Raw genomic sequence first — 25,070 nt, forward strand, 5'->3', positions numbered from 1 at the left:
ATCTGTAACCTGCCGGTCATACTCGTGTAAAGCGGCCGCTCCCTCGCCGGTATGTTGTTGTGTCTTCAGTCCTAACTCGTAGAACAGATGTAGGCCACTAGCCTACAAAACATGTAATATATTAATTACATATTGCTAGGTTAATGTTATAACTAAGTATACCAAATAACATATCAGCATTTCATGCCTCCCGGCATATGGAACGAACCGACCACTAGCGCGATGAACAGGATTCCCGGCAAAAAGTTAGGTAATGATGTGGTACCAACCCATATACTCATGCTCACCATTCATACGCTCGGGTGGAGGGGGTGGCAAAATTAGGTCTTGCCGCTAGTCCCAAATCTCGATCCGCAACTCTAGCCATGCCTCATATGTCTGGTCAACCCTCGAACGATCATCCTATTGGTAATGTTTCCTAATCCAAGCGAGCAATAGAGGTACAAGTTGTGGTCGACCAAATTGGCTAAGGATTCTCTTGGTGGCATGATGCTCGACAATATTGAGACACATCAACAGGACGGAAGAGCTCTACATAAATCGGTCGGTCGAGCAATAATCGAGCAAACCGGCTATTAGCTCGTCGTTGTATGGCCTCAAAATGAACTATTACGTAAAAACAGGAACCGTGAGTATACACAACACATATAAATCTAGGCCAAGTAAACTTAATTATACATTATACATAACACATATAATGCAAGACAAGGGGATCTCCATGTATACCGTTTCGTAGTCCCAAAGTAAATATGCAGGACATGGGGATCTCCCGGAATACCATTCTGTAGTCCCAAAGTAAATATGCAAAGGGATCTCCTGGAATACCATTCCGTAGTCCCAAAGTAAATTTGCAGCTCAAACAACGGAAATAACAGCTACAACAAGAAAGCCTACAGTTTAGACTAAGTTCAAATAAAGGGAAAACAGGGGATTCGCTAAACATGCTGCATAGGGTTTAGATAAAAAACCAAGGCAAATAGACATGCTATTCTAAGCTAACAGGATATAACACATGCTGATATAACTCAAATAAGAAGGAAACAGATTATTACTTAGTAGAAACCGGGTTTTACAACAATTAGCCTGTGTACGTATTCATCACCTCACGTACACGTCGCTCACATATCAAAAACAGTACCAAATCCTATGGGGAGTTCCCTCACACAAGGTTAGGCAAGCCATTTACCTCGAACCAAGCTCAATTAATCAACTATAATACCTTTCCCACGAATATACGGCTCTGAATGGCCCAAATCTAGCCAAAACCAATTACATATCATAAATACAACTATAATAGACTATCTAATTAATGAAATCAAGGCTTAAATAAGAAATTCGAAAATCGCCCTAAAAAGCCTCCACGGGCATGCATCTCTGAATTGGGTAAAAGTCACCAAATATGAACACTCATTCACTCACGAGTTCACTCATACTAAAATTATCCAAATCTAATGTCAAAATCCCAATCAAAACATAAAAACTTAGTTGAAGAACTTCTTCCCATTTCCCCCCAATTTTCAACCCAAATCTAAAATAAATGATGAAATTAATGATAGATTAGTGGGATATAACCAAAATCAAGTGTAGAATCATTACCCAATCGATGTCTCTGAAAATCTCTCGAAATCTCGTCCAAATCCGAATTCCCGAACTCAAGTTTTGATAAAAATGGCCAAACTCTCATTTTTGAATCTTTATATTTGCCCACTTAATTCCTTCTTCGCGAACGCGGTCAAAGCCATGCATTCGCATTGAACAAAAAAAATATTGACCGGAAATTCCTCTTTCGCAAATGCGAGTGACCTCTCGCGAATGCTTACCTTTCACTGGCTGACTCTACGTGAACGCGGAACCCTCTTCGCAAACGTGTAGGCTTAAATGCCTGAAGCTCCATCTGCACGTTCCTCTCTGTGAACGAGAGGACCATGTTGTGAATGCGTAGCCTCAAGGTTCCATATCTTCACGAACGCGTAGCCTCAATGTTCCATATCGCGAATGCGAAGAGTAACTCAGTTGGCCTTCCCAGATGCCTTACGCGAACGTGAGAACTCCCTTGTGAACGCGATGAAGAAAATGTATGCAACAAAACACCAGAAAATTGGCTATCTTCCAAAGTCCAAAAGTGATCTGTTAAGCATCTGAAACTAACCCGAGGCCCTCGGGACCTCAACCAAATATACCAACCAATCCTAAAATACCATACGAACTTAGTCGAGCCGTTAAATCACATCAAACAATACTAAAATCACGAATCACCCCCCACAATTCAAACTTAAAGAACTTGAAACTTTAAATTTCCACAACTAATGCCAAACCTATCAAAGCACGTCTGATCGACCCCAAATTTTGCACACAAGTCATATTCAACGTTACAGACCTACTCCAAATCTCCAAACTTTTGACTTTTGTCATTTCAAGCCTAAATAAGCTATGGACCTCCAAAACACAATCCGGACACGCCCTTAAGCCCAAAATTACCCAACGGAGCTAACAGAATCGAAAGAACTCCATTCCGAATTCATCTTCATATAGTAGCGACTTCGGTCCAAATTCTAAGACTTAAGCCTCCATTTAGGGACTAAGCATCCCAAAACACTCCAAAAGCCAAAACAAAACCTCCTGGCAAGTCACAATAGCAGAAATAGATATGTGGGAAGCAGTTAATAGGGGATCAAGGCTATAACTCTCAAAACGATCGTCCGGGTCATTACATCCTCTCCCTCTAAAAATAATCATTCATCCTCGAACGAGCATAGAGACATACCTGAAGTGGTGAAAAGATGAAGATAACAGTTGCACATATCCTGCTCGGTCTCCCAAGTCGCCTCTTTGACCGTCTGACCCCTCCACTAAACCTTCACTGATGCAATGTTCTTTGAACTCAACTTTAGGACCTACCTGTCCAAAATAGCCACTGGCTCCTCAACATAGGATAGATCCTTGTCCAATGGACTGAACTGAAATCCAACACATGAGATGGATCGCCGTGATACTTCCAGAGCATTGAAACATGAAATACCGGATGAACTCCTGCTAGGACGGGAGGTAAGGCAAGCTCATAAGCAACCCCTCAACTCGCCGCAACACCTCAAAGGGACCAATAAACCTTGGGCTCAGCTTCCCCTTCTTTCCAAACCTCATAATGCCCTTTATAAGCGAAACCCGGAGCAAGACTCATTCCCTAACCATGAACACCACATCGCGAGCCTCCCGATCCGCATAACTCTTCTATATGGACTAGGCTGTGCGAAGTTTATCCTGAATCACCTTGACCTTCTCCAAGGCATCCTGAACCAAGTCTGTACCCAATAATCTAGCCTCACCTGGCTCAAACCATCCCATTGGAGACCGACACCGCCTACCATACAGAGCCTCATACGGGGCCATCTGAATGCTCTACTGGTAACTGTTGTTGTAGGCAAACTCCACAAGGGGTAAGAACTGATCCCAAAAATCTCCAAGCTCCATCACACATGCACAGAGCATATCTTCAAGAATCTAAATAGTGCGCTCAGACTGCCCATCTGTTTGAGGGTGAAATGTTGTGCTCAACTCCACCCGAGCACCTAACTCCTGTTGTACGACCCTCCAAAATCGTGATGTAAATTGCGTACCCTGGTCAGATATGATAGATACCGGCACGCCATAAAGTCTAAAAATCTCGCGGATATAAACTCGAGCCAGCTGCTCGGAAGAATAGGTAGTCATCACAAGAATGAAATAAGCTGACTTGGTCAATCTATCCATAATCACCCAAACTACATCAAACTTCCATTGAGTCCGTGCGAGTCCAACAACGAAATCCATAGTGATCCACTCCCATTTACACTCCGGAATCTCTAACTTTTGAAGCAATCTACCCGACCGTTGATGCTCATGCTTCACCTGCTGGCAATTTAGACACCGGACTACATATTCCACTATGTCCTTCTTCATTCTACGCCACCAATAATGTTGCCTCAAGTCTCGATACATCTTCGTGGCACCGGGATGAATGGAGTACCACGAGCTGTGAGCCTCTTAAAGAATCAACTCATGCAATCCGTCCTCATTGAGAACACATAGCCTGCCTTGTATCATCAATGCACCATCATCTCCAATAGTGACCTCTTTAGCATCACCGTGTTGAACCGTGTCCTTAAGGACAAGTAGATGGGGGTCATTATACTGGCACTCCCTAATACGATCATAAAAAGAAGGACCACACAAGCCTAATTCGACTCGGCTTAGAAATGTCCAGTATAACAAACTGGTTGGCTAAGTCCTGAACATCCAGTGCTAAAGGCCTCTCTGCTGCTGGTAAATATGCTAAGCTCCCCAAACTCTCAACCCTGCGACTCAAGGCATCAGCCAACACATTGGCCTTCCTGGGATGGTAAAAAATGGTGGTATCATAATCCTTAAGCAGCTCTAATCATATCCGTTGATGCAAATTGAGATCCTTCTGGTTGAACAGATGCTGCAAACTCTGGTGATCAGTGTAGATCTCACAAAGGACACCGTACAAATAGTGCTTCCAAATTTTTAAGGCATGAACAATAGCTGCTAACTCAAGGTCGTGGACAGGATAGTTCTTTTCATGCTCCTTCAGCTGTCTGGATGCGTAGGCATTCACCCTACGGACTTGCATCAACATCATGCCGAGACCAATCTGCGACGCATCATAATAAATAGTATAAGACCACGAACCTGTAGGCAATACCAATACTGGGGCTGTATTCAAAGCTGTCTTGAGCTTTTGGAAGCTCTCCTTACACTCCTCCGTCTACATGAACGGAGCACCCTTCTAGGCCAGCCTAGTCATAGGTGTTGTAATAGATGAGAATACCTCAACAAATCGACGGTAATACCCCGCCAAACCAAGGAAACTTCGAATCTCCGTAGCTGAGAACAACCTGGGCCAACTCCGTACTGCTTCCACCTTCTTTGGATGCACCCCTTCACGCAACACCACGTGACCCAAAAATGCCACAGAATCTATCCAAAACTCACTTTTTGAGAACTTTGCATATAACTTCTTTTCTCTCAAGGTCTAAAGCACAGTCCTCAGGTGTTGTTCATAATCCTCCCGACTCCGAGAGTACACCAGAATGTCGTCAATGAACACAATGATGAGTGAATCAAGATAAGGCCAAAATACACAATGCATCAAATATATATATATATATATATATATATATATATATATATTGTTAGGGTGTTGGTCAGTCCAAATGATATCACAAGGAACTCGTAATGACCATACTGAGTCCTGAAAATAGTCTTTGGGATATCTGGCTCCCGAATCTTCAACTGATGATAACATGAACGCAAATCAATCTTGAAAAACACTCTGGCACCCTGTAACTAATCAAATAGGTCATCAATACGAGGCAAAGGATACCGGTTCTTCACTGTAACTTTGTTCAACTAGTGTAACCAATGCACATACGCAGAGAACCAACCTTTTTCTTCACAAACAAGACAGGAGCACCCCAAGGTGACACACTGGGCCGAATGAAGCCTTATCAAGCAATTCCTATAACTATTCCTTCAACTCCTTCAACTCAGGAGGGGCAATCGATATGGAGGAATAGAGATGGGCTGAGTGTCCGGCAAAAAATTAATGCCAAAATCAATATCTCTGTCGAGCGGCATGCCCGGAAGATCTGCTGGAAATATATCTGGAAAGTCCCTCACTACTAGAACTGACTCAACTGTAGGGGTATCAATACTGGCATCTCTCACATAAGCTAGATACGAGCCACACCTCTTCTCAACCATTCGTTGAGCTTTAAGAAAGGAAATAACCCTGCTAGGAGTGTAATCTAAGGTACCCCTTCACTCTAATCACAGTAAACCTGGCATAGCCAGCGTCACGATCTTGGCTTGACAATCAAGAATATCCTAATGGGGCGACAACCAGTCCATGCCCAAGATAACATCAAAGTCTACCATGCTGAGCAATAATAAATCGGCTCTGGTCTCAAAACCACTAAGAGCAATAAAACACTACTAATACAGGTGGTGCACAACAAGAGAATCTCCCACAAGAGTAGGCACATAAACAGAGGAACTCAAAGAATCCCAAGATATACCCAAATGCAGGGAAAACTAAGATGACACATAAGAATAAGTGGAGCTTGGATCGAATAGAACCGATGCATCTCTATGACATACCGGAACAATACCTGTAATGACAGAATCAGAAGCAACTGCCTCTGTACGAGCAGGAAGGGCATAGTATTTGGTCTGGCCTCCCCCTCTAGGGTGACCTCTACCTCCCCGACCTCTACCTCGAGCTGGCTGAGTAGGTGGAGTGGCAACTAGTGTTGTAATCATAGATTGGGGACCCTATGGAGCATGGTGTGGCTGAGAAATTTGTGGATGTGCACCCCTCCTAAGTCTGGGGCAATCCCTCACCATATGGCGAGTGTCGCCACACTCAAAACAAGCTCTGAGAGGATGCGACTGTTGTGGTTGACTCAAGCGAGGTCTACTGGACAGACTGCTAAAAGTACCTCGTGCAGGAGGCATACTAGATACTGAAGGTGCATAATAAGGCTCCTGAGGCATAGAAGGGGCCGGAACACCACTGGCGGCTGGAAGAGCTGAATGAACGGGGGGACTCACATAGACCCTACCATGTCGAACTACAGTTGGGGCACGAGCACCAGAATAATGGCCAGACTCTTGAGACCTCTTGGCCTCTCTCTCCGAGCAAGAAAGCCCTCCACTCTCCTAGCAATACTCACCACCTGCTGATACGAGATATCCATCTCTAACTTTCGGTCCATGCTAATCCTGATGCTAGGATGGAGTCCCTCGATAAACCGATGGACCCTCTCTCGAACTGTAGAAACCAAGGCCGGTGTATGTCTAGAAATAAACTGCATACTCTGAAACAGTCATAGCACCCTGGAGAAACAACTCAAACTCTACGCACCATGTGTCCCTGAGGCTCTAAGGGACATACTCTCTCAAAAACACGTCCGAGAACCGAGTCCATATAAGTGAAGCTGCCTCATCCAGACTGGCTAACTCATAAGCACGCCACCACTGATAGGCTACTCCTCTAAGCTAAAATGCAGTGAAAGAGACCCCACTTGACTCTGCTATGCCTATAGTACAGAGGATACGGCGACACTCCTCCAGAAATCCCCGAGCATCCTCTGATTCTAGGCCACTAAATGTAGGAGGGTTGTACTTCTTGTACCTCTCGAGCCTACATTGCTCTTCCTCTGAATCTGCTGCCCTACCCTCGGGCTGAACCGGGGCTACAGGTGGCACCAGTATAACCTCTGGAATCTGATCAACTTAAACCCATTGCTCTAGGGTGCGGGCGGTAGGACTCTGTGCTCCTCCCCCGGCCTGAGATGTGGCTGATGCAAGGGGAATTAACCCTGCCTGAGCTAGAGTGCCAAACATGCTCAGGGACTGTACAAGGGTCTGAAGAGCTGGTGTAGTAGTAGGCGTCTCAGGTGCCTCTACTCTAACTAGAGCTACTAGTGGCTCTTCTATAGTAGCTCACTCTAGTGATTTGGTTGCACCACGTGGGCATCTTTGGCCTCTACCCCGCCCCCATCCTCTGGCGGCTCTAGAAAGGTGTGTGGGTGCCTGGTCATCTCCGGCTGCACATGTCCTCACCATCTGTGAGAGAATAGAAGACAGAATTTTAGAATTTTGAAGTCAACTATTTCGCACGACAAGGAATCAAAAGAATTGAAATTTTTCCTAATAGTTCCATAGTCTCTTGAAGATAATTATAGACATCTCTGTACCGATCCACGAGACTCTAATAAACTAGCTTGTGAATCACGACTCCTATGAAACTAGAGCTTTGATACCACCTTGTCACGACCCAAATTCTCCGTCCGTGAGTTGTCGTGACGGCACCTAGTCTCTATGACTAGGTAAGCCTAATATCTGTGGAAAAGAAATAAAAGACTTAAGAATTAACAACTACCAGAAACAAATAATTTAAATAAAACATTTGAGATGCCGCTTGGCATATACAATAATCACTCTCGAAATGTACACAAGTCTCCCAAGACCTAGAACACCGAAAGTCAAGCTTCTACGAATCTCTAACTGTTCTAACAAAGCATCACAATGTATATCAACAATGTTGATCTTAACATTACAGGTATTATATTATCAAGGGTGATATCTAAACATGAGATGTACATATTTAAACCATAACACGTAGAAAGTACCTTTTAAATCACAACCACTTGCTATACAACCAAGCGATAATATTTTCTTTCCACAACACTTCCGGCCTTCAAGGTGACCTTCTCGACTCACAGAACTCGCCCTAACCCATTAACGGAGGCAATCTCATCTCCCGGACTTATCTAACAATGATGACAATTTGGTACCTCTCATAGGCCAATTATCCAATAACTTCACATGCACTAGCTTTCATAGTTATGATATACAAAGGATTTCCAGGTACCTCCTTAGACATAGACACATGAAACACTGGGTACACGGAGGACAATAATAGGGAAAACATCATACTCATAGTTTAGCCTATTTCCTTCAAGATTTCATAAGGCCTAATGTGACTACACATACTTTACCTTCCTTAAAAATCCACCCAATATATCTATAGAGAAAATCTTGAGAATAACCTGTTCACTTTCTTCAACTCTAAATCCCTACACCGAACACCCAAACTAAACCTTTGACGACCTCCAACTATTACTCTAAGATGTGATAGCTTTAATATTACCATAAAACTTCATATCCAATATATTTGATCGCGGCATGATGCTTCTTCTTTGACATGTTTTAACCTTCAACCCCCATAGGTTAGTATAAGTAAGAACAACAAGGTCTGAGATTGGTCTTGAATTCTTTTTTCAAGATTCCATCAATGTGGTTAGCAGGGCATTTCAGGAAGTTATATACTAAGAGACATGAAGGTTACTACCAATAGCGCTGACATAGTTAATCATTGTGATGGCATCATTGATTCGACAAATTAAGCATATAGTTAACTAGTATATCGGCAATAGAAATCCTTAAGGAGGAATAATCAAGCACGTGACACCAGTTGTCTCATGAAATGTAGGAAAATTAGATTAACTCGAAATAAGAATATTTTAGCACCCTGAATATGATATGGGTTTCAAAATACATGAAGTTGCATTACACTCTTAACTGTATTTGACACAAAAAATATATGCCACAAACCCATGAGGTTAAAAAAGAAGTTGAACACTCGTGAGACTGTCATCATTCTGACAGCTTAACCCTTGCCAATAGTTGATCATATATGAGAGGACTAGAGATATAACGAACTTGTCTTATAAATCAATATTCTTTCATGTTACTAGACGATGAAAAGGATTCATGATAATATACACAAAGAAGTAAAGTTATTGTTCAAACCATATGAGTCACATACACCAGAGAGAAAAAAGTGGCTCAAGAAGGATCTCAACACTAGGATACTTTACATTGGTTTTGATACCACATAGGTAAACTTTACAATGGTGTATGCATAAGCCCAAGTGAGAAGATGCTATCCATTTGCATCAAAAAGTTTTGTAAGAAATTCATCAGGTATAGTCCCTTTTTGAGAATTTAGGGAAGCAAGTGTGGAGTAATAGCCTAGGGTTATAACTCAATTTAGGGAAGTAATTATAGAACTCAATGCCTCAAGAGGTTGTAAGTAAGATAATTATGATAAAGAGGCTCCACAAATGATATATTTCGTTTACCCATTGTTTGGATGGTTGTTCCCCATTGTATCATATTGTATTGTTATTCTAAAACAATGTTTGTTTTGATTGTTTCATTAAAATTTGTTGTATTGTATTGTTAAATCCATTGTTCTGGAACAATGAAAAGTACCATTTTTTGAAACAACCGATTTGGTCTGGTGGGATTGTTTCCTATTTTTCTTTCCAATTATGTCCTAACTTATTACTCTACAATTCTATTTTACCCTTACCTTTTTTTCTATTTTAACTCCAAACTCCAACCTATAACCTACTTTGTTTTTTTTAGAACTTTTGTTGCCAATGATAAAGGTGTTTTGTCGCCTTTTGTTTTTATTTTTTCTCCTAATTTGCTTTTTACTCAATTCTAATTAGATGTGCTCCTTTGTTTGCCTTCCTCTGTCTAGCTCCTTTGTTCTGCTTTTTTAAGGTGTTTTGTCTTCTTCTTCTCTTTTAAAAAATTATTTTTATGCATAATTTTTGATAAATTTAATATTTAAATAATTGAGGGTATTTTCGTAAACTTATCAGTTACAGTACAGTATGATACAGTCAAACCAAACAACATAATATTATTTAACAATAACAAACAATACAATCTATCCAAATATTTTATTCATAAAATAATACTATACAATATGAGATAATGCAATACAATACATTATAAAATAATGGGGAACAATAATCCAAACAGAGTGTTAAAGAAAAATGGATACCAAAAATGACTCATAAAGCTGCTCTGGTTCTATCCCAAAATACCATAGCAGCTAAAGGAGCGACATATGTCAAAGTGGATACGGGATCAATAAGAGCATACACATCATGAAATTGGGCAGTCAATGTACCTGTAACCACATCTGTAGAAGCCTCCAACTTTTGACGCCTCTTCATAGCATAAAACCTGTTAAGTCCTCCCAATCTCAGAATACCACCCCTAACTGCTCCACGCCCTACGTGCGCTATAGTGCCCCGAGCTGGGGGAGGTGTTGTAGATGTAGTAGCAATAGAACTGACTGATTACGACACACCCCTACCACGCTCTAGCGAGACAAATAACAATCTCTTTGAGTATGACCCTCTATACCACACTTGTAGCATACATTGGTACTATAGAGACATACTTCCGGTTGACATCTCCCACACTTCACACAACGGGAAGAGGTTCACTAAACTGACTTGCCTCACCGACCTGGTATTTACCCTTTTTGAATACATCATAAGCATCCCCTTTATCCTTCATCCAAGCTTCTAATGCAAGAGTAACAATTTCAGTACCGGTTTGTTGTGCGGGCCTTTGGAATTGCCCAGATCTACCACCCCAAACATGCTGCTGAGCATACTCACAACATGATGCCAAATGTTCCTTCCCACATACCGGACAGACCGGGATAGGTGTACCCAACCTAAAGGGTTTCTTCTTCTTGTTCCCCTTCTTTCCACAACCGTAACATATTTAAAGAGTCATCCAACATCTCCCCAAGTGACGTTTCTTGCAAACCAAACAATTTAGTTCACTAGTACCAACAATCCTTTTTTGTTTATCAAATAGTCTCACCATACAATCCGGTGGTGCGGTGACATTGGTAGGAACAACGAACTCCCCTAGCAAAATGTTCTTCCAACCCCTCCACGGCTTGACGCATTCTCCCAACGAACTCATGTACAAACTCCCCTAGATTCAGTGGCGGGGTCATTACCTCCTCGCTACTTTGAACTCATGGATTACTCATCTGGAAAGTGAGACATAACGAGGAAATTAGCTCCCTATCTTGAGCTCTATCGCACGATCTCGAATATCAAAGAAGTGTGAAATTTCCTAAACGTCAGAGTAGCCTCCTTATTATAGATGTGGTCGACAACACACAGATAAGAAGGACTCTACTAGACACGGCTCCGAGACATCCTAAGATACTTTAAAACCTTAGACTCTGATACCAAGTTTGTCACGCCCCAAACTCGGGAGTGCGACCGGTGCTCAACCGAGTGAACCCGGCCGAGCAAGTCTGTTAGATTTTATTCTACCCAAACTAATTTATGAATAAAACGGATATGTACTCCATTAATCAAACTCTAAAAATATTTCACTAACAACTCCCATTTCATTTCCATTAGCAGCTTTAACCGTAGTTTCCAAAATATTACAAGTTTATAGATATGATGAAAAACATGTTTTCCGAATACCAAAATTTCTAGTTCAATTCCCAATATCAAACACCACCCACAACCTATCTACGGGGCCTCTAAGTACAACGGAAGAGTAATATAGAAATACCAGCAATAAGGCCCTAGCTATACCTCAAAACACATAGTACATGATAAATAAAAGATACATGACCCCGAAATGAAGTGGGGCTCACAAAGTCAGCTGAAAAGAGTATACTGCTATCACTGACCAATGTCGTCTATTGTGGAACCAACTGCATCCATTAAAGATGTAGCGCCCCGCAAAAGGGATATTAGTACCATCGAATATCACTAGTAGGTATAGCTAAAAGTCCTCTTTCAAAATAGAATGACCATATAAGCAAAGTCAACACATAGAAACAACAAGTCATTATCAACAATATCCAAATGTCTAGTTAAAACATAATAATTTTCAAAATACGAAGATAATATATATTTTTTGATTGCGAGATCATTAGCACCAATATACCATCGTCATTATTAGCACGGAGTCTGATCACGCCTGATCGACTAGGCCATCTCCCCACGAACAATGTGGTTTGACATGTGATGTGAAAGAAAGTTGTTACCAAGAGTAGTACCATCATGTGCGCAACATGGCGTCTGATCTCCACCCCATCAGCTAGGCCGCCTTCCTACATATGCCATATGGTCTGACTTTTCCAATTCACAGTGGTTACACTTTCATCCTAATTAAGGGGAATAATGACAATTTCACCAATATTTCAATTTTATCCCAAATAAGGGGAATAATCACAATCCACCCCTACATCGGCACGTGTAGTTTCAGGTGTGGGCCTTATGACCCACCCTTACTCGGTTTTGCTAATGATACTCCCAAAAATATTTTTTGATTTGATTTGCATACAAAAGCAACATAAATACAATTGTACTCACCTCAACATCTTTCACATTGTATAAATTCTCATTAGTATTTCCAATCATTCACAGCAATAATATTTCTTTGGCTCATTTGGCATTCAAAAGATTATTTATTCCTGGCACGATGACCATATTTCATATCCCACACTTTAACCTATTTCAAATTCAAAGATCACCATCAAATATCAACATATAGAATATTCCAGCAATCATATACCTCAAATTCAATAGTAATGGAAACTTTAAGCACAAAAGGTTTCTTCCCAAAGAATGGGGCATACCAACCAGCAATAGAAACTCACATCAAAATCATAAACAAGTAATATACCATTTATTCTTGCAATACTCTTTCCAAGAAATGACAATGTACAATTTCAACACCTGAGTATGTAATAACTCAAATCACACGAGATATATTTATAAGGCAAAATATTAGTTAAAAATAGCTAATTATGGGCATGAATTGAGTACAAAAGCTTTTAGGCAATTCTATTTTCGAAATCATTTTTAAACAGTTGAGTCGAGGCTCATTTCATAATCTTTATCTCATCCTCTCATTTCATTGGCACCACTAGCCACAATCATAACTTAAATCCTTGGCATGTTGGCCATACTCTATATACCCAATTCAATTATTTTGTTTTCAATAACTTTACAGATTATCAAAAACAAGACATTTTCAATGAAGACTTTAGGTACACATATGAACAATCTAGAGCTTTAAGCATATCGAGCTTTTCTCACCTAATTTGGTAAACAAGCTTTCATTTACAACACAACTCAAAGTCATAATATTTTAATATGTAACCCATACTTTGAAGATATATCTTTAGACATAAGACTCATCGGGAATAATCGAGTTTATAGGGGATAACCCGGAATATGGAAATTAGGAATCTTCAGCCAACCATATTTGAACTTATGGAAACATTTATGAAATTCGATTCTAAGAGAGGAAGTTTAGCCAACATACCTTTTGAGCTTCCTTAAATTACTACAATGATCTGGAAATTCTAGCAACTTCAATCTATTTAGAAACATAAATGTGCAAATTTGTTACAAGGTTCTTCCACAAGATTTCTTTCATTCCCCAACACAATCTTTACTTATTTGAGCTGGATAATCATCCCACAAACCTTATATGTACATACATGTATACATAATACTTTTACACTCAATAATCATACTCCACATCACTCATCTTTTACCCCAAACTCGAAATTAAAGACTAGTGTATAGAATCTGTTATGTCTCCCATTTTCGTACGTTAAAGTTCCGTCTTCAGTAAATCAACATAGACTCAGGGATGAGATTATCTTGAGGTTATAAGTATTTATGCTATTTATAGCAAGCGATAAGGAAGTGAGTTTTGTCGAAGTTTGTCAATATGGGATAGAATATGGTCTGAGCTATTATACCCGGTATTTATGGACTAGTGTCATACAAGGGACCCCATAACCATGATAGTAGGGTACACAAAATATGTTACAAGTGAGTAGTATTTTAAGTAATTTGAGATAATTTTTAATTATGTGGATAATTAATAATTTTTAGTGGGAGTAATTAAAATCATTGGATAATTAAAGAATTCCCACGTGGCAGCACCACCTTCCCATGTAGTGACTCTCACAGGGAGTGAAAGGTGGCACATTTAGAGGTGTTATGTGAGACTTATCTTGAAATGTGGGGCCCACACCCATTAAAGCCTAAGACCCCTCTAAATTCAAGAAAGGTGCTTATATCAAAAACGTTAGCTACAGTCTTTATCAATAGTCCAAACACAAATTCCTTATCATCTTAGCAGTGTGATATTTTTTTGCAATTCTAAGGAAGCCTGATATAATCTTTATCAAGAATATCATACAGATTTTTCCCTACACTGGTCCTACCGTCACATGTTTTGTCTTGATTTTAGTGGGTTAGAGGGATTGTCAAGAGAATCGATTCGGGTATGTTAAGGCTATCCCTTCTTTCTTTTTGGCATGATCCATACGATACAAATGAAATGAGCAAATGCACACCTTTCATAAATGACTTTATTCATAGAATTACTAAGGATGCCTATGTTCTTGATTTCCCATGTGAATTATCATTATATCTCCTATTCATGGGTCTCAGAAAAATACGTAGTTGATAAATTTATCCGAAAGGTATAATAATCCTATAACATTCAGAGAAAATCTTATTAACGTACTTCTTATGCATTTCATTTATTTATACATGCACATTGACGTATGACCAGATGGTGTTATATACGCGTATATTATATGTATATGGGATATGGGAAAAGGTTACGACGTTATATACGCACCACCACCTGATCATCTGGTATATGTTGATGATTTTGCCTACAATGGCCGAAATGATATGATAGGATGCCCTCAAAGGCTTGATGATATGAACACCTATACCTATGCATGTCATGATATTTATACGCACGTGCATGACATTATAATTGTTTCAGGATTTACAAAGCTATTTAGACTTACATGCGAAATTCTTTATTCCATGTTTCATCTATGTCTTTTATGTATTGATTTTCATGCCTTATATACTCAGTACATTATTTGTGCTGATGCCCTATTTCTTGAGTCCTACGTTTCATGCCCGCAGGTGCAGGTAGACAAGCAGACGGCCCCCCTTCTTAGGATCCTTGATCAACGAGAGTTAATGTGCTCCATTTGATCCTGAGTTGCTTTGGATTTTGGTATGATATGTTTATATACATATATGGGTATGATGGGGCCCAGTCCCGTCCTTGTACAATTGTATATTCTGTTAGAGGTCTGTAGATAGTCATGTATAGTTGGGTAGTATGTGGCCTTGTCGGCTTCCAGTTTTGGATATGTAGTCGTTTATAGCAGCCTTGTTGACTCGCCCTACATATTTCGCACGTGTATATATATATGTCTTTTGGATAGGTTTCCTCATGTATGATATCCTCGAAGTTCAGCAGATGTTATTAATGTTTATATCTTAGACGCAAGCTTAAGGGAGTTCGATAGGTAGGACTCGGGCACTCGTTGTGACCCATTGGTTTGGGTCGTGACAAAAGTGGTATCAGAGCAGTTCTTTCCTAGGGTTGTCTACAGACCGTGTCTAGTAGAGTCTTGTTTATGGGTGTGTTATGCACCACACTTATAGACATGAGGCTATATGACATATAGGATGTTATCCTCTCTTCTTATCTTAGATCATGCGGTATAAGAATTCATGTTCCTAATGATATGTTACTTTTTCAGTGATACCCCCAAAGACTACAGCTGCCCAGAAGGGCAAGTCCATGACTGGTGAGATTACTAGTCGAGCGCCACGAGTTACTAGAGCTCAGGAAGAGTCTCATAGTGAGATTCCATCTCAGACTTCACATACCATGCCCTCTCCATAAGAGCTCCGAGGGGCACCAGCTCCAACTCCTGCCCCTGTACATCCAGCCCTCAGCTAGATGCACCAGGTTAGGAGATGAGAGATGTTATTCAACTATTAACTCGATTAGTAGTTGCACAGGCTTGATGTCAGAAGGTAGGAATTGGTCATGCAGATAGATCCGTTAGTGCGAGGGTTCATGATTTCATTAATTTGGACTCTTCGGTATTCATTGGAGCAGGTCCAAATGAGGACCCTCATGTATTTACTAATAGAATATAGAGGACTTTGAGGGTAATAAAGGACACTGTGATTGAGTCAATTGAGCTAGCTTCCTATAGACTCCAAGATGTTGCGGTTAGTTGGTACAGTCTTGTGAGTTGTCTAGAGGTGAGGATGCCCCTCCAGCAGTATGGTAGGAGTTTACAAAAGCTTTTCTTCGTCATTATTTACCACCAGAGCTTAGACGCGCCAGAGTTGATAGGTTCTTGACCTTTCGGCAGGGTAATATGAGTGTTCGGGAGTACATCCATCAATTTGATTCTTTGGCTAGGTATGCTCCCACTATTGTATCTAAGATGGAGGATCGGGTTCACCTGTTTGTGATGGGGTTAGAGTCGCACTTGCTTAACAATTTTATGTCAGTCTCACTTCAGTCAGACATGGATATTTCTCGTATTCAGGCATACGCTCAGGGTGTAGAGGAGCGTAAGCAGAAACATAGGGCCGATCGTGAGCATGCTAGGGCCCAAAATAAGAGAGCGAGGTCTTCGGGCCCTTGTAGTGAGTTTCGAGGTGGTCAAAGACAACAATACTCGAGGTATCCACCCTATCCATCGGCTAGTGCACCCCCTCAATTTGTCGCTAAGAGATTTGATCATTCCACATATTCAGGGACTGGTCAGAATTACAAGGTCTCAAGTTCTCAGTATAGGGGCGAGTCAAGTCAGATGAGGCTGCCCTTACCGTGATCTGCTCAGTGTGGTAAGCAGCATGCCAGGCAACGCCATATAAGGTGGGGTGTTTGTTATACTTATAGTTATCCAGGCCATGTTATGAGGGATTGTCCGACGAGAGGTGATGCAAGCATAGCTCAGCCAGCGGGATCTGTAGCTGGTTCGTCATCATTAGTACGTCCCCTAGACAAGGTTCACAAGCACCAATCGGTCGTGGTAGAGGCAGAGGTGGAGCATCTAGCTCGAGCGGTCCTCCGAATTGCATTTATGCGTTAGCAGGACTACAGGATCAAGAATCATCACCCGATGTTGTTACATGTATATTATTAGTCTCCTTGTATGATGTATATGCATTGATTGACCCCGGTTCCACCTTATCAAATATTACTCCATTGGTTACTAGAAAGTTTGGAATAAAACCTAATTTGGTTAAACCTTTTGAGGTGTCCACACCTGTTGGGGACCCAGTGATAGCTAGTCGAGCATATAAATTGTTTAATAGTTCATAGTTGATGTACAGTAACGGATCTAATCGAGTAAGATATGGTAGAATTTGATGTTATAATGGGTATGGATTGGTTGGAATCTTGTCATGCCAACGTTGATTGTAGATCAAAGATGGTCCAATTCCAATTTCCGGGGGAGTCTATTTTGGAATGGAAAGGTAATACGGCATCGCCGAAAGGTAGATTTATTTCCTATCTCAAGTCAAGGAAGATAATTATAAAGGGGTATATTTATCACTTAGTTCGGGTTCGAGATGTGGAAGTAAAGTCACCAGCCATTTAGTCCATCTCTGTGGTTAATGACTTTCCCGATGAGCTTCTGGGTCTTCCGCCAAAGCGGGAAATTGAGTTTGTTATTGACCTACTACTAGATACTCAGCCAATATCTATTCCTCCCTATAGAATGCCTCCAGAGCTGAAAGAGTTGAAGGAACAACTAAATAACTTGCTTGAAAAAGGCTTTATCGGACCTAGTACATCACCATGGGGAGCGCCTCTGTTATTTGTGAGGAAGAAAGATATTTCCTTATGGATGTGTATTGATTATAGACAATTGAACAAGGTGACGATCAAGAATAAGTACACGATCCCAAGGATTGATGATTTATTTGATCAGTTGCTAGGTGCCAAGTGTTTCTCAAATATAAACTTGAGGTCCATATACCATCAGGTAATGGTTAAGGAGAAGTATATTCTGAAGACAGCATTCAGGACCAGATACGGGCACTTTGAGTTTCGTGTTATATCATTCGGCTTGACTAATGCCCCAGCAATGTTCATGGATTTGATGAACCATGTGATCAAACCCTTTATGGATATGTTCGTAATTGTATTTATTGATGATATATTGATATATTCTCGTTCAGAGACTTAGTATGTAGATCATTTGCGTACTATGCTCAGAGTTGTACAAAAAGGAAAGTTGTATGAAAAATTCTTCAAGTGTGAATTCTGGTTGAGTTCTGTAGCTTTCCTTGGGCATGTCATTTCAATTGAAGGTATCCGGGTTGATACACAAAAGATTAAGACAGTAAAGACTTGTCCTAGACCCACGACACCAACAGAGGTTCGTAGTTTTCTCGGTTTGGCAGGTTATTACAGGAGATTTGTAGAGGGATTCTCTTCTCTTTCAGCACCTTTGACAAAGTTGACTCAGAAGAGCGCAACATTTCAATGGATTGATGCTTGTGAACGGAGTTTCCAGGCATTGAAAGACAGATTAACTTCAACACCGGTTCTAACACTCCCAGAGGGGACCGATGGTTATGCTATCTATTGTGACACTTCAGGCATTGTATTGGGTTGTGTATTGATGCAGCATGGTAAGGTTGCAGCTTATGCTTCTAGACAACTAATAAAGCACGAGAAAAATTACCCGACCCACGATTTAGAGTTAGCCGAGTTGATTCATGCACTAAAAATGTGGAGGCACTACTTGTATGGCATTCATGTTGATATCTATATAGATCATAAGAGCCTCTAGTATATCTTTAAGAAAGGGAATTGAATTTACATCAAAGGAGATGGTTAGAGCTACTTAAAGAATATGACGTCTATATTTTATACCATCTGGGAAAGGCAAACGTAGTAGCCAATGCCCTTAGCCATAGATCTATGGGTAGCCTGTCATATTTACATCCAGAGAAGAGGGGAATAACCCATGAGATTCATTATCTAGCTAGTCTTGGAGTTCAGTTATTGGATTCAGGTGATATTGGAATTACTATTCAGGATACGACAACATCCTCTTTAGTGACTGAAGTGAAGGAACGCCAGTATGAGGATCCTGTGTTAGTTCATTATAGGGATACAACCCCTCAGAAGGAGAAGACACTATTTGAGATAGAAGACAGAGTCCTGAGATATCGAGGACGATTATATGTTCCGAATGTTGCAGGGTTGCATTGGCATGTTATGGGAGAAACTCACTATTCTCGTTATTCTATCCATCCAGATGTATCATGATATCAGGGAAGTATATTGGTGGGACGGAATGAAAAAGGATATAGCATAGTTTTTTGCTCAGTGCCCTAATTGTCAGCATATTAAGATTGAGCATAAAAAAACCAGTAGATTATTGCAGGCTATAGAGATTCCGACTTGGAAGTGGGAAGTAATCAATATGGATTCATCGTAGGTTTACCTTGTACCCAGCGTAAGTTCGATTCTATATGGGTGATTGTTGCTAGACTTACAAAATCAGCCCATTTTCTACCTGTTAGGACTACATATTCTGCAGAGGATTATGCAAGGCTTTACATTAAGGAGATAGTACGAATTCATGGTGTCCCTATATTTATTATCTAAGATAGAGGATCTTAGTTTACAACTAATTTCTAGAGGTCCTTCCAAAAAGGATTGAGAACTCAGGTAAGTCTTAGTACAACATTTCATCCCTAGACAGACGGACATGCTGAGTGTACTATTCAGACACTTGAGGATATGTTACGGGCTTGTGTGATAGACTTCAAGGGTAGCTGGGATGATCATCTGCCGCTTATTGAGTTCGCATATAATAATAGCTATCATTCCAGTATTCAGATGGCTCCATACGAAGCTCTTTATGGACGGAAGTGTAGATCACCTATAGGATGGTTCGATGTTGGGGAAACTAAGAATTGGTACAACAGGAAATCGAGAAGATTAAGCTTATACAGGAAAGGCTATTAGCAGCTCAAAGCCGTCAGAAGTCTTATGCGGATAATCGACGATGAGACTTGGAGTTTCAAGTTGACGATTGAGTATTCACAAAGGTATCACCGATGAAAGGTGTTATGAGGTTTGATAAGAAAGTAAAACTTATCCCTCGGTACATTGGACCATATAAGGTCATACGTAAGGTAGGTCAGGTAGCATATGAGTTAGACTTGCCTTCTAACTTGGAATCTGTACATCCAGTCTTTCATGTGTCTATGATTCGGAAATGTATTGGAGATCCTTCTAGAGTTGTGTCAGTTGATGATGTTCATGTCACAGAACAACCATCATATGAGGAAACTCCCATTGCTATATTAGACAGACAGGTTCGGAGATTGAGGACTAAAGACGTAGCTTCGGTGAAAGTACTTTGGAGAAACTATAATGTAGAAGAAATGACTTGGGAAGCCAAATAAGACATGAAGTCTAGGTATTCTCACTTATTTCCTCTTTCAGAGAAGGATCCGATTGAGACATCACAACCTTAAGGTACGTATATGGATTCTTGTATTAGTTATTATTATTGGTAGTGTAAGGCCATTGTTGTGAGTGATAATTGTGACAATATGTGGCATTGAATTATTGAGTTCTCTACATGAAGGATTGATAGTAATACTGTTACAAATGCGACTCTGCCAAAATTTATATGGATCCCGAGAAGTTAAACATTCGAGGACGCATGTTTTTATGGGGGAAGGATGTTACGTCTCGCGTTTTCGTACGTTAAAGTTCCATCATTAGTTAATCGACGTAGACTCAGGGATGAGATTATCTTGAGGTTATAAGTATTTATCTTTTTTATAACAAGCGATAAGAAAGTGAGTTTTGCCGAAGTTTGCCAATATGGGATAGAATACGGTCCGAGCTATTATACCCGGTATTTATGGACTAGTGTTATACAATGTACCCCATAACCACGATAGTAAGGTACATAAAGTGTGTTAAAAGTGAGTAGTATTTTAAGTAATTTGAGATAATTTTAATTATGTGGATAATTGGGTAATTAATAATTTTTAGTGGGAGATTAATTAAAATCATTGGATAATTAAAGAATCCCAACGTGGCACCACCCCCTTCCCATGTAATGACTCTTACAAGAGAGTGAAAGGTGGCACATTTAGGGGTGTTATGTGACACCAATCTTGAAATGTGGGCCCCACACCCATTAAAGCCTAAGACCCCTCTAAATTCAAGAAAGGTGCTTATATCAAAAATGTTAGCTACGGTCTTCATCAATAATCCAAACACAAATTCCTTATCATCTTAGCATCCTGATATTTTTTTGCAATTCTAAGGAAGCCCGGTATAATCTTTCTCGAGAATATCATACGGATTTTTTCCTACACCGGTCTTGTCGTAATGTGTTTTGTCACGATTGTCGTGGGTTAGAGAGATTGTCAAGAGAATCGGTTCAGGTATGTTAAGGTTATCCCTTCTTTCTTTTTGGCATGATCCATATGATACAAGTGAAACGAGCAAATGCACATATTTCATAAACGACTCTATTCATAGAATTACTAAGGATGCCTATGTTCTTGATTTCCCATGTGAATTATCATTATATCTCATGTTCATGGGTCTCAGAAAAATACGTAGTTGATAAATTCATCCGAAAAGTATAATAATCTTATAACATTCAGAGAAAATCTTATTAACATATTTCTTATGCATTTCATTCATTTATACATGTATATTGACCCATGACCAGATGGCGTTATATATGCGTATATTATACGTATATGGGATATGGGAAAAGGTTACAGCATTATATACGCACCACTACCTGATCAGCTGGTATATGTTGATGATTTTGTCCACAATGGCCTAGATGATATGATGGGATGCCCTCAGAGGCTTGATGATGTTATGAACACTTATACCTATGAATGACATGACATTTATATGCACAGGTATGACATTATAATTGTTTAAGGATTTACAAAGCTATTTAGACTTACATGTGGAATTCTTTATTCCATATTTCATCTATGTCTTTTATGTACTGATTTTCATATCTTACATACTCAGTACATTATTCGTATTGATGCCCTATTTTCTGGGGCCTGCGTTTCATGACTGCAGGGGTAGATAGACTAGCAGACGGCCCCCTTCTTAGGATCCTTGATTAGCAAGAGTTGGTGTGCTCCATTTGATTCGACGCTGTTTTTTATTTTGGTATGATATGTTTGTATACATATATGTGTATGACGGGGCCCAGTCCCGCCCTTGTATAGTTGTATATTCTGTTAGAGGTCTGTAGACAGTCATGTATAGTTGGGTAGTATGTGGCCTTGTCGGCTTCCAGTTTTGGATATGTAGTTGTCTATAGCAGCCTTGTCAGCTCGCCCTACATATTTCACATGTGTGTGTGTGTGTGTGTGTGTATATATATATATATATGTGTCTTTTGGACATGTTTCCTCACGTATGCTATCCTTGTAGTTCAGCAGATGTTATTCATGTTTATATCTTAGACGCATGCTTAAGGGTGTTCGACAGGTAGAACTCGGGCACTCGTCATGGCCCATTGGTTTGGGTCATGACAGAATCTTACCTCTTAGATGAAGATCTTGTGATTGGCTTCCTTGATTCTTGAAGATTGGTGTATGATTTGATAATTAGAATGCTAGGTTTCCTCCTTCTCTCTCTAAAATTCTCTCACCTCTCTCTAGATTCACCATAAAATCGCCCCACATAAAGCCCTAAAGCCTATTTATCAAAATGGGGTTGGGTTATAAAAATAGGAAAATGATCCCTCCGAACACTGGTCTACGACCGTAGAATTGACCGCAAAACAAGTACGTAGGTTGCAGAACGGATTTTGAAACTGGTGCCCAGAACTGGGCTACACTGGGCAATTCTGCGACCATTCTGTAGTCCACAGAATGATTGTGGAGTCGCAGAATTGGCCGCAAAATGACGTTCTGCCAGCTTTTGGTATTTTGGCCATAACTTCTTGTAGGAGTGTCAAAATGACGAACGGTTTGAAGCATTAGAAACTAGACTCTAGGTTGTGCATAACATAACACCTTATATATATATGTCGATTTGCTCGTCCAAAGTTTGCTTGTGCATACCAATTTTGAATTGTAGTCTATCATGTAGTTTTCCAACTTGGCTTATACTTAGGCCTCTCCTTAGACCCCAAATGACTTATAATATGACTAATAAACTTGTTATCATATCCAGTTGATATCCTATTAATAGCCCTTGTCTGCACACAAAAATAATGTAATTATCCTGCCTTGGCACCACAAAATCTTAAAGTCTTTAGCGAAATTTTCCGGGGACTTATAGTTGGTCAGCCCAAATGACATCACAAGGAACTCATAATGACCATATCGTGTCATGAAGGCGGTCTTCAGGATATCTGTCTCTCGAATCTTTAACTGATGATAGCCTGAACGTAAGTCAATTTTTGAGAATACTCTGGCACCTTGTAGCTGATCAAATATGTCGTCAATGCCCTGTTCTTCACTGTAACCTTGTTCAACTGTCAATAATCAATACATATGCGCATAGAACATTCGTTATTTACAAACAAAATTGGAGCATCCTAAGGCGACACACTCGGCCGAATGAAGCCTTTATCAAGCAGCTCTTGCAACTGCTCTTTTAACTCTGTTGGGGCCATACGATATGGTGGAATAGAAATGGGCTGAGTGCCCGGTAACAAATCAATGCCAAAATTAATATCTCTATCGGGCGGCATGACTGGAAGATCCTCCAGAAATACATCTGGATAATCCCTCACTACTGGAACTAACTCAACGGTTGGAGTACTACACTGACATCCCCCACAAAGGTTAGATAAGCATTACACCCCTTCTCAACCATACACCAAGCCTCTTGGAAATGAGATAACTCTGCTAGGAACATAATCTAATGTACCATTCCACTCTGATCGTGGTAACCCTGGCATAGCCAACATCATGGTCTTGGCGTGACAGTCGAGAATAGCATGATAGGGCGACATCCAGTCTATGCCCAAAATAATATCAATATCTACCATACTGAGCAATAATAGGTCGGCTCTGGTCTCAAAACCACCAAGAACAACTAAATACGACCGATACACATAGTTAACAACTATAGAATCTCCACACACGTGTGGAAACATAGACATGAGAACTCAAAGAATCACACATACACTAAAGTAAGATGCCACATAAGAATAAATGGAGCCTGGATCAAATAAGACCCATCTTTATGACAACCTGGAACAATACCTATGATGACTGAGTTAGATGCAACTACCTCTGTCCTAGCAGAAAGAACATAATATCTGGCCTGGCCTCCCCATCTAGGGCGACCTCTACCTGCCTAACCTCCACCTCTAGCTAGCTGTGCAGGTGGAGTAGAAACTTGTCACGACCCCGGTTCGCCCTCCGTGAACCCTCGTGACAGCACCTAGTCTCTACGACTAGGTAAGCCAAAAAAGTGGAAAATAAACCAATTTGCGGAAGAAAAAAATAAAAACCCAAATAGTGAATAAAACAGTGTTTAATAGTGTCGATCGGCATACACAATATCAACTCTCAAAACTAATCCTTTTCCCAAAATACAAAATCTCATGAAATCACAAGCTAAGGATAATACATATTGCTCTAACTCCAGAATAGTCTAAAACAAAGTAAACACAGAAGGGTTGTAACTACAAGAGAGAGAATGGAGAGAGACTCCTCGGTCTGCAGATGTGGCAGATATACCTCGAAGTCTCCGAAAGGTCGCCTAGCCTCAAGGATGGTTAGTCTAAGTCGAAGTACTTG

The 25,070-nt window shown here is 40.3% G+C and overlaps 1 protein-coding gene across 1 annotated transcript; it reads left to right on the forward strand.

The window, feature by feature from the left end:
• The first annotated feature begins 19,218 nt into the window (after positions 1 to 19,218).
• On the forward strand, positions 19,219 to 20,717 carry LOC138876224 (uncharacterized). Its single transcript, XM_070155129.1, has 3 exons — positions 19,219 to 19,560; positions 19,678 to 19,875; positions 20,358 to 20,717. The coding sequence occupies exons 1-3, from the start codon at positions 19,219 to 19,221 to the stop codon at positions 20,715 to 20,717; spliced, it is 900 nt and encodes a 299-aa protein (XP_070011230.1).
• The last annotated feature ends 4,353 nt before the right edge of the window (positions 20,718 to 25,070 follow it).

The sequence above is a fragment of the Nicotiana sylvestris genome, chromosome 8 (assembly GCF_000393655.2).
Source record: "Nicotiana sylvestris chromosome 8, ASM39365v2, whole genome shotgun sequence".
Taxonomy (NCBI): Eukaryota; Viridiplantae; Streptophyta; class Magnoliopsida; order Solanales; family Solanaceae; genus Nicotiana; species Nicotiana sylvestris.